The sequence below is a fragment of the Polyodon spathula genome, chromosome 6, assembly GCF_017654505.1.
Source record: "Polyodon spathula isolate WHYD16114869_AA chromosome 6, ASM1765450v1, whole genome shotgun sequence".
In the NCBI taxonomy this organism is placed as follows: Eukaryota; Metazoa; Chordata; class Actinopteri; order Acipenseriformes; family Polyodontidae; genus Polyodon; species Polyodon spathula.
The window spans coordinates 9,575,647-9,590,756 of NC_054539.1; the positions used below are offsets into that span (position 1 = coordinate 9,575,647).

The following is a 15,110-nucleotide window of genomic DNA, read 5'->3' on the forward strand; positions in this document are numbered from 1 at the left end:
ATGTAGAGGTTTGTAAATCTATAATAATATCCAGTTTCAAAGATCGGTAAACCAAAAGGGAACGGAGAACGTCTGTCGTTATTTTTCGTTAGATTTCGCATGATTTCCGAGTCTCTCCCTGTAAAGCGACAGACAGAATAAACCACCTATTGTAGTTGTCGATTCGGTTTACTTTGACGTTACCGAATGGTACTCATGACGTAGTAGATATTCAGCCCTTCAGCTTAATGTTTAGATGTTGTAAACAAATGGAATTAATTGGAACATGCTAGAGGTGGAAAATCAGGTTTGGTAAGCAGCCAGTGGGCTGTGCTGACTTGCTGTACTACACCACTGGGGTTTTTCTTGAAATTATAGCGTTATACTTCAAGTGTGCACAGACATTTTTGTCTCAACAGTCATGTGTGGCAGCCACTTTACATTTGTTTTCAAAACACCAAAGAGCCTTTCCAAAAAATACCTTAACAGTTGGTTTGTAGCTGTTCTCTTTCAAGTACAAAATGTAACCTGAACAGATATTTACCTCCTAAAGACCCAAATTCTGAAAATTGTATACCAAAGCTGCTCTTTGAGTCTGTGAGTTCTCAGCGCCATTTCTCCTTTTAAGACTGATCTGATCGGAGAGCCTTGTTCAGATAAGTACATTGTTGCTTATATCTGAATATATTTAGAATATGATGTGTTTTTTACACATTTTAAATGTGATAATTAAACAAATCGCTGAAATAGTTTTTCTCTTTACGTGCATTTGTGTGCACTACACCCTGTTGTTAGCTATGTCCTGCTGCGGCCTTGTACCCCGCGTGAAGCAAGCGACTTGAGTCTGTCCTTCCCAGGGATCCAGCAACATAAGTCAGCTGAATTTATGCTCTCCCCCCAGGCTGCATAGCTCCGGCTAGAGCTTATTTTCTTTCTCGTTTTTGCTAATTAGCACCATACAAGACATTTTATATTATTTATGTAATTATTAAATTACTGTTTTTTGTTGAGAAAAAAAAAATATTATTGTGTTATTTCTGTGTTACCGAACCAGTCCGCTCCCAATACTGACCCGGTACCTAACCGGGACTGAGGTTACCGCACCAGTGTCGAACCAACCAGTAACTGCTACCCAGTGGACCCGTACCGAACCAGTACCAAAGTCACTGACCTACTCCCGATACCGAACCAGGACTGAGGTTACCACACTGGTACCGAACCAAACCGGTACCGACTTGTTGTTAAGTACACTGAACCAGTGCTGAACAGACCCGGTACCAACCCGGTTCCCACTCATTACCGACCCAGTGTTTAGTATATCAAACCAGTACCAAACTGACCTGGTACTGACCCGGTCTTGGCCCACCTGTTCCATATATAAGCAGATTGAGGCAGCAGCTGTACAACCCTATACTGTACATGCTTGCTCCTTGCATCTATCCCTGTAAGACATGCAAGGCCAGTGCCTATAGAGAACAAGCACGGCAGGTGCTCGTCCTGTCTAGGGCCAGAGCAGGCCAACGAGGCACTGGTTAATCGCAGCTTCTGCAATTTTTTTGCCCCTTTTTCCAAGTGCATGCATGAGGAGAGGTTATCCCACAGCGCCAAGGAACGTTCTGCGTCCTTTACTTCTGCTCAGCACTATCTCCCCATTTTCACTTAGAGAGGTGGCTGCATCCTTACCCCAGGGCTCTGCGCCAAGGGAGAGGGGACGACACATCCGAGAAAGTAGCCCAGACAGGAAACCGTCTTCACAGTCTTCTTCAATCTCCTCAAGCTCAGCCTCTCCTTCTTCTCCCCCATGGAAGAGGAAGAAGAGTTGCCGTTCCAGGTGATCAGCAGATTCAGAGCAGATGGAGATACATCAGCCACAGACCCACAAGACACCAAAGTGGTGTCTCAGGAGGTGACAGCTCAGCTGCAAGAATGGGCTATTCGCATGATAGAGCCCCTCGAGAAGGAGGAAGGGTTCTACTCCATGTACTTCCTATTGCTAAAGCGGGATGGTGGCCTCAGACTGATCCTTGACCTCGACCTCGAAGGAAGTTCAAGATGTTGACAATGCAACAGCTGTTGTAGCCAATCAGGCCAGGAGAGTGGTTCACCACGGTGAACCTCAAGGGTGCCTATTTTCACATCCCCATAAAACCAGCACAGAGGAAGTACCAATTTTTGCCTTCCAGGGAACTGCGTACGCGTTCTATGTCCTGCCATTTGACCTCTGCCTAGTTCCGTGTGCCTTCTCGAAGTGCATGGAAGCTATTTTGGCCCCATTGAGTCTCAAAGGCATTAGAGTACTCGACTTTGTGGAGGACTGGTTAATTTGTGCAGTCTCCAGCACAGGCAGAGGCCCAATTAGAACTTGTCACCGGCCACCTTCAGTGGTTGGGCCTTACGGTGAATCAAGTGAAGGTTTTTAGGAGGTAAATACATATGAGTAATGGTTACATTTCTATTTCAGGGTTTTCTGTGATTCTTTCAGTCAAGTTCCATTACCAGCGGTGTCCAGTAAACATTAATTGTTTCACTGCCACTTAGTTTGAGTTACTGACAGTATCAGTTCTTTAAAAAAAAATTGAAAAGGTAGTCTATGTGATTCCTTAGTTACAATAAAACAATTTGTTGTCAGTTTTTCATGAAGTATATGGAAAACTACAAAGTGGTATGTAGTTCAATATGTTAACCTAACGTTATTCAGCAGATTTCATTCAACTTTATGAAGCAATGTTTGTTAATTCTGTAGGGTGATGCAATGTTTTTGGCCACAGCTGTACACTCCCCGTGATGGAAGATATATGTCATACAGCTGGGAAGATATTATCTGCATGGGTTTTTTTAGTGTGTTTGTACAAAAATTTGCAATGAAAGATCTTGGGTCAGATTTCCAACTATAATAACATATTAGATAACTGTTCCTAAGAGAGTAAGAACAAACTTTTTGATAAAGGAGATCTTATTTCAAACAGTTTGATAATTATTTTTACAAGCAATTGTACTAGGCGTACCAGAAATCATTTCACAACAACAGACGGACTGCAGTGAATGGCAAGATTAATAACTGAATAAAATTTCTGGTGACATTATACATCACTTGAGTGGAGCTTTAGTGCAGATTATAACCGAGAGTTAACCACAACAGGTCTATCTGTTGTTATTATTTTGAATATAGGAAATGACTTGAAATTAATTGTTTTTATCACATAAAAATGATGTTTATGATTTGTCCCTGTCTAGCGAATTTCCATAGTAAGGCCTCAGTCCTTATGGTGGATGAGCTGCTGTCTGCCTACCCTCACCAGCTCTCGTTCTCCGATGCGGGCCTCAGGATCATGATCACCAGCCACTTTCCCCCCAGAACCAGGCTCACCATGGCCAGCCGCCTGCTCATTACTGAGGTACTTTGATCCAGTGGCTGCTGGGGACCTATGTGAAATGAGTTAGGGTGCTTTCAGAACAATGACAAAACTAGCCAGGTTGCTGTGAAGTCATTTTGAATTGATGGTACAGGCATGCATCTTTAGAGCTCACAGATTAAGCAATACCAGTAAATTGCTTACATATGCATTGTTCCTTATCCTGACAGAGGCAGAAGCTGATAAACAACAAGTCCTTCAGCAACGGCGATTCAGAGGTGGCCCTCAGGATATCCAACATGCACAGGATCGAGAACGGACTGGGCACCTCCTCCGAGAGGGGCTTGAACGGTCGTCATGGTGAGGAGGATGGGATTGAAGCAGGGAACGAGACGGAGAACGAAAACGAGGACAACGAGAACAATGAGAATGACGAGGAGGAAGAGGAAGATGATGACACCGAAGGACCCCTGGTGCCCTTTGAACTGCCAGGTAACAGGCAGACCTTAAGGGGTGCCAAGGCTGTTGGCACCCAAATAGGAGGCCTATGTAAAAAGGTTAAATATGATATAATTGTCTCATTCTAGTTCCATCCATTGCATAATACCCTTATCCCAGTTGCTGGCAATGGCATTCAAGCCCCAATACTTCTAAACTGCAGGTTGTACTGATATTCAGTGTATATACTGTCTGGCACACTAACATTTTAAGAATGTGACTCATTATATAATGCTTTTGTAGGTAGGCATAGTGAAGAAATCCAAGTTATGAGTTTCACTGAAATGACTTTCCCCAGATAAACAGTCTAGTTTAAGACACAAGAGGCCCTTTGTTCAAAGCATTCACTCCGGTCTTTAACAGACGCCTGTTTCTGAAGGGAATTTTATGTTAATTTTCCTGGTGGAAAAAAACTTAAGAGAGAACTTAAGAGACCTGAAATTACTTTACTTACCGTCATCAATTGATTATATAAAAGTACCAAGTGTTTTTCTCCTGTCAAAAAACAGTCAGTTAAAGACTTAGAACTAAATAACAGAAACTCTTCACAGCTGGTGCACTTAATAAGGTCAAGTGGCTTGTTGGTTGGCCACTGAGTCTTCTGCTGTATTTCACTGTCCCGAACTGCGCCAACCCCCGCTGGGAGAAATGGTTCATGGTCACCTTCGCAACATCTACCATCTGGATCGCAGGCTTCTCCTACATCATGGTCTGGATGGTAAGTAGCAGTGATACGCTAAAAACTCCACATTACTTAAAAACAGGTTCTTTATTTGGTATTCTTATTTATATTTTCGCATCTATTTATTTATTTATTTATTTATTTATTTATTTTTTAATATGATACCCCATACTTTTTTTTTTTCCCCCCTAATCGTGTCTGATGTTGCTAGCAGAAACTTAAGGAATAAAAACAGACCTTTCAAAGAGTCACTGCAGAAATGGTGTCAGAAAGCAAATACCGGTAAACGTTTTCATTACATGTGTGGGCATGATGATTGCTGGGTAATTATTAAGGCCAATTCAACTAAATTGTTCAGTTTAAGACAGATTTGTTATATTATTTGTGTTGCAGAAAAATGTATTTGACCAGTCTAAACATTTCTAACACATCCTGACCCTGCCACTAATGTGGTCAAGTCACTCCCATTGCCTAGGTGACAGTTATCGGCTACACACTGGGAATTCCTGATGTGATCATGGGCATCACATTCTTGGCAGCTGGAACCAGCGTACCAGACTGCATGGCCAGCCTCATAGTGGCACGACAAGGTAAGACAAGAGGTCGTGATCTCTGGAACCTAAACGAAGGATTGAGTGGCCAAGCTTAGAGAAATAGAGGTGCAGTTAACACATACAAAGAAAGCATGGGCTTTATTTAGGATTAAGTTAACCAAATACCATCATTGATTGAATTGAAATAGCATTAGCTCCATTAACTGCATTTGAGTTTCATGAGAACATAATCAGAGTTACAATCTAGATGATGCCATTCTGCCCATCAATGCTTGTCCGGTTCCCAGAAGCTGATTCATCCCAGAATGTTGTCTTCTTGGTTCAAAATGATTTCCTGGCTTTGTTTTAAACTCTATCCCCTGGCGTGGTCTCTGTGCTGTGCTTAAATATGTCATTCAGCATTTCCAACCAGCTAAATGTAATTTAATTTAGCTATGTGTATTTGTGTGCATGTTTAAAATGAATTTCTGCAACCTAAGCATGTTCTGTGATTCCCATAAGAATAAACAATGCTCATAGCTCTGCTTATATAAGAGAGAATGAAAAACAAAGAAATAGGATACAGATTTTAAGAAGATATGGAGAGATTTGCTTCTTTGGATATGTAAGCTAGTTTTTAGCACTTATATCATTGTATAGTTGAAATGCTGAAATATTTCATGTGGGTTGAAGCTTTGTTATTTTAGAATAAATTTGCTAAACTTATAAATAATTTTTAACCCATGTCCTCACAGTAGGTGCCTGTATTGTTTGCATTGGATTGTGTCTTTTTGCAGGTATGGGGGACATGGCAGTCTCAAACTCCATTGGCAGCAATGTGTTTGATATCTTAATAGGACTGGGACTTCCTTGGGCACTGCAAACACTGGCCATCGATTATGGCTCATATGTAAGTGTATTTAATACGATAAATGATATCTTACATGCGGTCCCCGAGTGGCTTGTCTGGTTAAAGCACAGCCGCATGGTGTGCAGCGTGAGCACAGGTTCGCATCCTGGCTGTGTGCAGTCACCGGTCTTCGCTGGGGATTCCAGGGGGAGCGTCGCATTGGTTGGGGGGGCAAAACTGACAAGGATTCTCTATAAGCATTGAAACGCTTCAACTATATGTTACCTACTGTATGAGCCTAGCTTTATATTCCTTTCAAAATGTAGTGTGACTGTGCTATATAATATATAAATAGCAGTGGTGCACCTGTTATTTGACTTTGGACCTGTAATGGATCATCAACCAGTCCACCCTCAAAGTTTGCCTGAATCTTCCCTTTAAAGGTAGTTTATCTACAGTAGTATCTACCACTCATCATTTAGCTTTCTTTTGAATATTTATGATTATGGAAAAACTCAAACTCCGGCTAAGAGTACACCCCTTGGGAAGCAAGCGAAGTGTTCTTGTAGACGAAGTGTTCTCTAAAACAGAGTTAGCCACCAGACACAATATGAATCAACAAATAAATAAATACATACATATGTGTTTCTTTTCACGAAGCATGTGCATCAGCATGTGAAATTAACTGAATAAGTTAAAGCAAAAAAATAGGAAAGTGTTTGTTAATAAACTATAATAATAAAATAACGGGCAAACTAATGTTAATAAAACTAATGCAAACACGGTCGCCATATACTATGAAATTAGCTGATGGGTGTGTTTCAGTCTATCGCAATGGCAAAGGCAAAATAATGGCCGTTACATAGGGTTAGCTTAAGGTTCATAAACTAACAGTCAAACTAAATTAACACAGCACCCCTACAAACACGTTACAAAATGCAGCAGCAGTATACAAGACATGCGCATTATTCAACAGAATAGTGAAGCAACTTGCGAGAACAGGAAACACCAAATTGCTCGGCGACTTGTGCCTGATTCAGGTTTTTTTCAAGAACTCGATCAATTTCCAGCTGTGTGTAGCTAGAGTAACAGCGGCACATTTTACCGTTTGTTTACGTGCCATTTTGTAGTGATGAGGTGTTTTTGTGGAAATCAGAATACAAAGTAATTTAATGATATGACGACGGTTCTGGATAGATTTAATAAACCAGTCAGTGTCCCTCAAGACACTGTCACGATGACAAGTTGCGAGAGTGCCCACCATCCTGACTCGCCTCATTCCAAGGCTAATGGTCTCTCTGCTAGGCCTCAGACCATTTTCTATTATCTGACATGCAAAGCTTTAATAATGAAAAGTGTGAACTCTGTGAACTCTGTGAACAATATCATGATGATGATGTCACAAACAGGAGTTAAATGCTTTCTGGGTCCTAGGGGTTGTAATTAACAGACATATACTGTACAGTACACCATTAGGCACAGCACAATATTTCCCAGTGATTTTACATAGGTCACCCGTGCATCATAAGATTAGATGAACAAACCAACCAAGCATTGCCTTCCAGATGTGGTTCTCTTCTTTGTGCAGCATGCATAAGACACTAATTGAGTTAGAAATACAGAATATTATTATTATTATTATTATTATTATTATTATTATTATTATTATTAATAATAATAATAATAATAATAATAATAATAATAATAATAATAATAATAATAGTGTTGTTGTTGTTGTTCATTACGCAGTGCAGTTCTTAACAAAGGCTACTGAGAGAAAGCAAAGATAAATATATGTTTTATTATACTGATATTTGTCATCATATACGCTGCACAAAGGTGTGGATTGATGTATTTTACACTGCTCATCCAATAGTGATGAATAGATGGGTATTCCTTCACAGAAGCTCTTGAAGAGATGGAGATCTAGTTCATGGTGAGTGCTGGCCTCTAATTGGTTTGGGTGACGACAGATCTTCAGAAATGTTTCACTGGTGTGGATAATACGTTGAATGGACGTTTGAGTTCTTTCGCATACAATGCTGAGGAGGAAGACCTGCAGTTACACAGTGTTTAGGCTCAGTTTTTAGGAATAGAACTTGGTCTATTATCACCTGCAGGTTACTTTCTATTCTCAACGTATTGCCATTATGTGTCAGTTCCCAGTCATGTTTCAAGAAAAAAAGCTACATGAAAGTATGCGATTTTCTGTTTTTCTTGGATGTTGACTACAGCCCTGTCTCCAGGGCCTGCCAAGAATTTTGGGCAGGAGAAAGTGAATGTCAAGGTCAGTAATGCTTGTCAGCACTTTCTGAAAGCAGAAAAAATAATCATTTTTTTGTTTATTTCTTTTTCCTGTAGATCCATTTGAACAGCAAAGGACTGATATTTTCTGTGGGACTGTTATTAGCTTCAGTTTTTCTCACAGTAAGTGCATATATATAAAGTAAATTATATTATAAAATTATGTTGTATTGTGTAAACAAAGGACTAAACACACTCTGTCCTATCTGACCTATACTGTCTTCGTCAATATTCTTTATAACAAAAGTGTTTGAAGCATAGAAGGATTTTTTTTTTAAAAATTGGAAAGGTTTCATATGCTAAAATATAAAGAAAACAACACATTGTACATTCACCCAGAAGCTCGCCATGAAAGTTTAACGCATTGTAATTTTAAGTCATCTTTAAGGTACACCCAATGTACAACGTATTAACTTGTTATAATATGAAAAAGCTTCAACTCGTTTTGTAAATCTGGTCTCAGTTTTGCCACTGACATTTTTACCCAAAACATTGTCAGTCATTCGTGGTGAGTTTCTGCATATTTTTTGTCAAATGTGACACTCCTTTAGCACCAAACAAGCACCATTGCCAAATGAAGAAAGTTTCTATCACATCCTGACGATGGTGTTGCAACACCTCTGCTTCACAGCAGCCCCCAGTTTCATCTCACGTTCACACATCGGTGTTAAGGAAAGCTTCTGCTGAATCTGCAATGACAGCGTTTGACCGTCCTCAATGTGTTTCACTTAGAGCCTTGATAAAATAATTCAAATAGATGACTACAATTAAAGCACTGCATCAGATGCCTAATGTTTTTTTTCAATTTAAAGTTGCCACTTTACTGTGGCACCCATGCATGTGGGTCCACTCTTACTCTTTAAGTTGTCACTTTATTGTGGCACCCATGCATGTTTGGTCTCTTCCTGTAGGTTGTGGCGGTTCACTTGAACAAGTGGAAGCTGGATAAGAAGCTGGGGTTTGGTTGCCTTCTCTTGTACGCTATCTTCCTGTGTTTCTCCATCATGATCGAGTTCAATGTCTTCACCTTTGTGAACTTGCCAATGTGCCAAGAGCTCTGATCCACTTTCATGGCAGCTTGGGGGCACATAGTTCCGGTTTCTGTCTTTGGTTTTATAAATTATTTTTGTTCTATGGTGCAATACGAACAAGTTGTGCATTTCTATTGGGTACAGAAAATAATATATGGTGCACAGAAAGCCACAAAGCATATCTTTCAGACTTGTAAAAAAAAAAAAAATTTCCTGCGTTGATGTGAATTTTTTTTTTTTTTTCTGATTTTGACCTGACTTTTGCAATGGATTGTGGCAACTCCAGTTTCATTTGCTGCTAACCAGTGGAGAGCTGTACAAAAGAGAATGCTATCATGGATTGCTTTTTTTATTTGTCCCTTTTGTTTTTTTGAAGACTTCAATTATATGTGACACCCTAAACTTAATGAAAGGTACAGGTACGTATTTGGAGATGGGAATTGCTTCTTTTGAAGTTTCAGCTCAGAATTCTGCTTTTTGAGTGCTGAGGTACGATTTGATGCTGCTTAGTTTAAAATTGTTTTCCCTCATCATTCTACCTGTGTACCAAATTCATATATGGATTGAAATTCATAATGCCAAGAGAGATTGTGGCACCCAAGTAAATGGAATGCAGCCTCCTATCAAGCCAACAGAGGGCTTTATTATGAAGGTGGAGTGTAAGATTCTGTTTTTCCTGCTGGTTTTTAAAAGTATTGTATTGATTATTGAAGGTCAACATTGCTTTATAAGGTCAGTGTTTTAGTAAAGGGCTGCAGAACTGTGCAATTCTTGGGGGTCTTCCTCTAAGTATTCCTCCAATTATTTCAATGTATTGATACTCAGCATTGAACTATAAGTAAATCAAGTCAAACATGTAATGGTAGTTGTCTGTAGTGAAATGACTTTATCACTGGCCCTTTACTTTAAAATTACCCTTAGAACTGCATTACGAAACAAACTTGATTATACAGAATAGCATTCTTGCATTTCAAATGTATTCCCATTTTATTTCCATGAAGTAGAAAAAAAAAAAAAGAAAATCACAGGACCAGGGTCTCCAACCCTGGTACTGGAAGACCGGTGTCCCTCCTGCTTTTTGTTCTAAATGTACACTAAATTAATTCATTGGTCCAATTAAATCATTTAGGGTACAGTTGGAACAAAAACCAGGAGGGACACCAGCCCTCCAGGACCAAGGTTGGAGACCCCTGCTGTAACAGGATAACATGCGAACAGTAATAATATTGTAAAGACTCAGGAAAGTCAATACAATCAGATACTGGCTTTATTAACTTATTATTACATTATTTATATAATATAGGTCTCTTATATTTACATGATTCTATGTGGAATAAAATCAAAAAGCTATCCTAACCAAACCAAGAGTCTTATTAGGACCAGTCACTTTAACAGATTATACCTTTCATGACACCAGTCTGAGGCATACACCATAAGTGAAACAGTAAGCTTTCCATATTTTATTGTATACTTTAATACAGAGGTAGATAATGATTTATCTGTAGTACTGCTTAGTACTATGAAATACTGCTGCTTCCACACCCCAACCTTAGCTGAGTGTGTAAAATTGTCAAGGGATTTAAAACTAAAAAAATGAATTCAGTAAATCTTACCTTGAAACGCAGAGCTTCTTACTGTGTTACTCGTCTCAGACTTCTGACTAAGAAAGAACTACACTGACAGTTTGTTTATGAGGATATTATTTAACCTTTAGTTTGTAGGTCGGATTGCTTTGAATCATGGGAGAAGCTCATCATCACGTGACTCATAGGAGACACAGAGATCGGATGTTCAGAAGATTGTTGGGAGATTCTTAGGCTGCTCTTGCAAGCAACAACTGCTCACTGTGTCTCCTGTGAATCTCAATTACCCTGTTACAAATATAATTATAATAGCAGTGGGGAAATTATGAAATAGTTTAGGGTGGATTCAATAAAATAAAATGCAGAGCATAATTTCCCTTTCCCAGTAAACATCTATTTTAGGAGTGTGTTGGGACCAGCAGCATGATCTCGCACAGTACATGTGGAAACGTGTTTGAATAGAATCAAAGAACTGAAGAACAAAGAAATTATGTCATAAAGCAGCTGTATGTTATTATGATTGAACCTCCCTCACCCCCTCTGTACTCTCCACCCTTATTACAGGGCTGTCTTTGGTGATGGTTTGCTAGGTGGGGGGGGGGGGGGGGTTGGGGGGGGCCTCTATGTGAATTTAAATTAAAATTGGATGGTTTCACCATCTGCATCACGTAACCACCTTCACGACTCACCCTTTTGTTTCTAGTTACCCAGAGAGGCCAAGTATGGAATGGACACAGAGACTGAACTAATCTCTGTACCCCTAGGAAGGTGATCTGAACTGAAGCACACAGAGGAGTCTGTTTGAGGAGGTTTTCTGTCTGTATTGTTGACTGATAGAGGAATTTCACTGTACAGGAGGCATTAATCCAGCCAGTCGTCATCAAAATATTACAAACAAAACTATCCAGCAAGCAAGCATTCACTGTGGAATCTGCATCTTGGTCACTAAGTGATTTAATTTAATTTAAGCACTAGTGCTCTGTAGCATTTAGCTGTGAAAGGCATCATAATGAGGAATTGGTCTGTACTCAGAGCAAGCTTCCTCTGTATGGATGTGTTGTCCGTCATGTCAATGCTGGAATTCGTTGCTATGTAGTCTACGTTTGTCTTAATGTTTTCTTTTCTTTGAAATTTAAGTGAATTTGGCACATTAATAGTGGATGATAAACGAAAGCTGTGCCATGCTGTACTGAAGCGCTCTTTATTTAGTTAAGGTTGATAACTCAGTAATAACAAACCTGGCTGCAAACTAAGATTTCAAAAAGGACTGCCAGCAGGTAATTTCACTGATTCTAGAAGTGTTATATTAGGTACATGCACAATGTTAGCTTTTATTATTAGTATTTTACTGTTTAAGATTGGACAAGGTGAACTGTCGTTTAGAAGGATTGGTTTCTCTTTTATAGTGTCACAGAACCATTTGAAGGTGCCACAAAAGATTACTTTTCTCTGATAACTGTGTTGTTAATTGTTAATAGTTTTAAAATATTTTTAAAGAGAATAAAACTGCAGACCTTTCATTGGAAGAATCTTGTACTGTGTACATAGCTTGTATACATAGATTATTTCAAGTCTTCTTGTGTAAAGATTTCTGCAATTCAGTCATCCTTGATATCACCCAGTCTCATGTGGCATTACAGACTGTTGCTGTAATGAGGGGCTCCTGATGGGCGCATCCAGTAAAGGCACTCTGCATGGAGTGCAGGATGCGCCTTATAGCCTGGAGATCGCAGGTTCAGATCCAGGCTACGTCACAGCCAACCGTGACCGGAGGTTCCTAAAGGGCGGCGCATAATTGGCAGAGTGTCGTCCGGATAGGGAAGGGTTAGGTTGACTGGGCAATCCACGGGTCACCACTCACCAGGCTGATAGGGCACCTGCGGGTCTGCAGTGGAGCCATTCAGATCTGTGTTGTCCTCTGGCACTATAGGTCTGGTGGCATCGCTGTGGATCCGCAGTGCAAAAAATGATGGATTGACAGGAACACATTTCGGAGGACGCGTGTTTCAGCTTCCGTTCCCCATGTCGCTGGGAGGGTTGCAGCAGTGAACCGGGATAAAAATAATAATTGGTCATTCCGAATTGGGGAGAAAAAAACTGGGGTTGACTAGCCGTTTGACAACTAAATTAAAAAAAAAAAAAAAAAAAGTTACATTTAAAATTTGTTCACATACCCATATTTCAAATGATAATTAAACTTTCCCCTTGAGTTACAGTATCTTATGCTTTGTTCGCTCCCTTTAGTTAGTAGACTTTCACCCTCAGCTACTGTTGTTTTACGTTCTAGATGTATCCATTCCTGTATATAAAGTATATGACTGTTGTTCAGATTCAATGTGATCTTCAAGTAAAGCCACTCATAAAGTATTTATTTAAAATAATATATACACATCTTTGTATTTCTGTTGAAATGTCTTATAGTAACCACATACTTGTGTTTAAGTGTGTAATAAATGTGTTAAAATGTAGTGGTGAATACCTCTTGTTTACATCTTCACTGCTCTTTTGCAATGCACATAGTATTGTATTCGGATCTAGGCAAATCCATAGTGCAGTGTGTGTGTGTGTGTGTGTGTGTGTGTGTGCTTGTGTGTGTTTGTGTCTGTGTGTGTGTGTGTGTGTGTGTGTGTGTGTGTGTGTGTGTGTGTGTGTGTGTGTGTGTGTGTGTGTGTGTGTGTGTGTGTGTGTGTGTCTGTGTGTGTGTGTGTGTGTGTGTGTGTGTGTGTGTCTGTGTCTGTGTCTGTGTGTGTGTGTGTGTGTGTGTGTGTATCCATGGAGTAAGGGGTCATTAAATTATCATGTGAAAAGTATAGAAATTGCTTCAGCTGGAGTGAAAAGGTAAACAGTGGCTATCCGCTACAACTTTTTTTTTTTTGCTTAGAGTGAAAGCTTTGAAAACTATGAGAGGGTTAAAAAGCATTTGGATTTAAAAGGAAGCCATTCAGAAGGAGGTTTAGCTTTAACAGACAGCTTTCCTTGTTATTAGGGTCCCTCTGATATTTATTGCGAAACTCTGTTCACCACTCTCAAAGGCAGTGGGCGCCAGCCTCTGTAAACACAAACAAGCCAGAGAAAGAATGCTGCCAGCTGAGAAGAGCAGCTCTCTAATCAATCTGGGCATATATATATATATATAGTAACTTTAAAAACTTTGAGATAAGCTGCAAACATTTGTATTGTATTCCATTCCTAATATGTTACCGTAAGAACTTTTATTTTGTTCTCAGCAGTTTCTCTGTCTTGCACAAACAAACTTTGTTAATATGTGATATTCACTCCCTTGGTACTTGTGTTGAAGATATAACACACATATGGACCTTTAATATATTTAATTATATATATATATATATATATATATATATATATATATATATATATATATATATTAATATAATATATATATAATATATATATAATATATACATATATATATATGTATATATATATATATATATATATATATATATATATATATATATATATATTATATATTCTTGCAAATGGCAACAATAACAATGTTAATATACATATATAGATATAGTATATATTATAGGGTTTGTTTTTGTTCCTCTGCACTGTTTTATGATCTAATGGAAATTACAATGCACAGCCATTGAAAATGGTTTACTTGGATTTTGACGACATAGTGATTTATAAAGAAAGAACATAATGTATTTATTTTTTAACAATCACAGATTGTGTAATAGGCACAGGACACTCTGGAAGAGGTTGTTTTCTTGCATATCTGCATGCCTGGTTTTAAATCGTAGCCTTTCTGGGCTTTTATTTTTACTTTTATAGTTGACAATTTCCAAAAGTACGCTACGTATTAATGATGTTTAATATTTGAAGAGTTTTTTTGGTTTTTTGTTTTGCTTTGTTTAAAAAAAAAAAAAATAATCCCTGTCACCGTAATGTAAATTCATTGATCGTTTGGCATAGGTCAGGTTAAAGGTCAAGTGTTGCCGTGCAAGAGTCTTATTTCCTGTTTTAAGTTAGACTGCTTTGTTGCTGCAAATCATCTGGAAAACAGATACATAAAATAGTTATTTAACAGCAAAAGCTGGTCCTTTGTGAAAAAAAAGGCTGAACAGTATTTAAGAAATGATTTGTTAGGGACTGTTTTTTTTTTGTTTTTTTTTAGTCCCTTTAATTAATACATTCAGGTTTGCCATTCATTTAGGTTAGGTCTGGGGTACTTGTCAGTTTTATTTTATGTTGAAAGTGTATGTTAGTACCAGTTCTGTACAAAAATAAAATGTGTATTTTCAAGGAGCGGGGTTCAATAAGCTTTTCA

At 38.8% G+C, this 15,110-nt stretch overlaps 1 protein-coding gene and 1 long non-coding RNA gene across 3 annotated transcripts in view; one reads left to right on the forward strand and one right to left on the reverse strand.

Annotated features, from left to right (window-relative positions):
• LOC121316819 overlaps positions 1 to 11,509 on the reverse strand; it is an 81,161-nt gene extending 69,652 nt beyond the window's left edge. The window contains exon 1 of the long non-coding RNA XR_005950459.1: positions 10,844 to 11,509. This is a non-coding gene — a long non-coding RNA (uncharacterized LOC121316819). The remainder of the gene's footprint in view (positions 1 to 10,843) is intronic.
• The window catches only part of LOC121316818 (sodium/potassium/calcium exchanger 3-like), a 115,522-nt gene extending 102,771 nt beyond the window's left edge, over positions 1 to 12,751 (forward strand). The window contains exons 11-18 of one of the 2 annotated variants that reach the window (XR_005950456.1): positions 3,214 to 3,374; positions 3,563 to 3,824; positions 4,382 to 4,548; positions 4,988 to 5,102; positions 5,843 to 5,955; positions 8,257 to 8,322; positions 9,111 to 9,649; positions 11,517 to 12,751. Coding sequence is in view for 1 of the 2 variants with exons in the window: in XM_041252040.1 (XP_041107974.1) it covers positions 3,214 to 3,374; positions 3,563 to 3,824; positions 4,382 to 4,548; positions 4,988 to 5,102; positions 5,843 to 5,955; positions 8,257 to 8,322; positions 9,111 to 9,260 (1,034 nt within the window). In the remaining variant the exon portion in view is untranslated. Of the gene's footprint in view, positions 1 to 3,213; positions 3,375 to 3,562; positions 3,825 to 4,381; positions 4,549 to 4,987; positions 5,103 to 5,842; positions 5,956 to 8,256; positions 8,323 to 9,110; positions 10,352 to 11,516 lie in introns of those variants that run through there. The other variant, XM_041252040.1, reaches the window with a different exon arrangement.
• The last annotated feature ends 2,359 nt before the right edge of the window (positions 12,752 to 15,110 follow it).